Here is a 1,310-nt window from a genome sequence, read left to right on the forward strand (position 1 = left end):
GTGTGTGTGTGTGTGTGTGTGTGTGAGAGAGAGAGAGTGTGTGTGTGTTTGTACTCACTGATGCCTCTGTAACGGGGTGGATTGGCTTTCTCGTCTAACTGTAGTTGAGTCTTCACATACTCTGTAGGAAACGTGATGCAGATTTCAATGCCCCCTGCGATTCCACCTGCAGACGAAAGATCAGATAAACATGAACACACACACAGTGGCACATTTTGATTAGATTACGTTTCTTTCATAACCACATGAAGCAGTAGATCATGAAATCTATACTCTGATGATAATTTGGTTCAAGTCAATCATTTAGGTATGATTTATGTAGAAAATATTTCAGATAATTTATGTAGAATTGTAGATAATATGACTGATAAAAAGATCAGTCTGTAAATTTTTTTAATGTTTTCATGTCTCTTCTGCTCACCAAGGCTGCATTTATTTGATCAAAATGCAGTAAAAACAGTCAAATATTATTACAATTTAAAATAACTATTTTCTATGTGAATATCTGTTAAACTGTAATGTATTTCTGTGATGCGCAGCTGTATTTTCAGCATCATTACTGCACTCTTCAGTGTCACATGATCTTCAGAAATCAGTATAATATGCTGATCTGCTGCTCAAGAAACATTTCTGATTATTATCAGTGTTCAAAACAGTTGTTTTTCAGGATTATTTTGATGAACAGAAAGTTCAAAAGAACAGAATTTATTTAAAATAGAAATCATTTGTAACATTAATATAAATGTTGTTACTGTCACTTTTGATCAATTTAATGCATCCTTGAATAAATGTATTAATATCTTTCAGAATAAAAGTTTTTACGATAACAAATATATTATATATTTTTAAATGAGAAATTAATGTTTGATACACTGGGTATTATTACAGTATACGGATAATTAAAATAATCTGTGTTTTTAAAGATGATTTTTAAGGCCTTGTTTTTACAGCCTTAAAATCAGTTACGATCAGTTCATACAGATGCATCAGACAGGATGAAATAAGAGCAACGATCCTCTCTCAGCTCTCTAATTGTAATAGCTCATCTGCCCACGGGGACGTTCGGAGAGACCATTAGCCCATCCCTGACCCGCTGCACGACACACACACACACACACACACACACCCCTCCTACAGGTCTGATTCACTTCACTCTCGCTTGAGCAGGTCAAACCGCAGGTCACTCAGATGCAGCTTCACATCGCATGAAAAACACAACAAACATGTGACAGCGATCTGAATCAGACTGCTGTGACTAGTTAACGTTACACTGCTCTGGTTATTGTTCATGGTGTCACTGACGGAGCACA

At 35.7% G+C, this 1,310-nt stretch overlaps 1 protein-coding gene across 1 annotated transcript in view; it reads right to left on the reverse strand.

The window, feature by feature from the left end:
- LOC107559560 (tricarboxylate transport protein, mitochondrial-like) overlaps positions 1-1,290 on the reverse strand; it is a 9,368-nt gene extending 8,078 nt beyond the window's left edge. The window contains exons 1-2 of the mRNA XM_016243444.1: positions 1,224-1,290; positions 59-166 (exon numbers count right to left, since the gene is read on the reverse strand). Of these exons, the coding sequence (XP_016098930.1) occupies positions 59-166; positions 1,224-1,290 (175 nt within the window). The remainder of the gene's footprint in view (positions 1-58; positions 167-1,223) is intronic.
- Between the last annotated feature and the right edge of the window lie 20 nt (positions 1,291-1,310).

This window comes from Sinocyclocheilus grahami, unplaced genomic scaffold, assembly GCF_001515645.1.
Source record: "Sinocyclocheilus grahami isolate Dianchi unplaced genomic scaffold, SAMN03320097.WGS_v1.1 scaffold692.1, whole genome shotgun sequence".
Classification (NCBI taxonomy): Eukaryota; Metazoa; Chordata; class Actinopteri; order Cypriniformes; family Cyprinidae; genus Sinocyclocheilus; species Sinocyclocheilus grahami.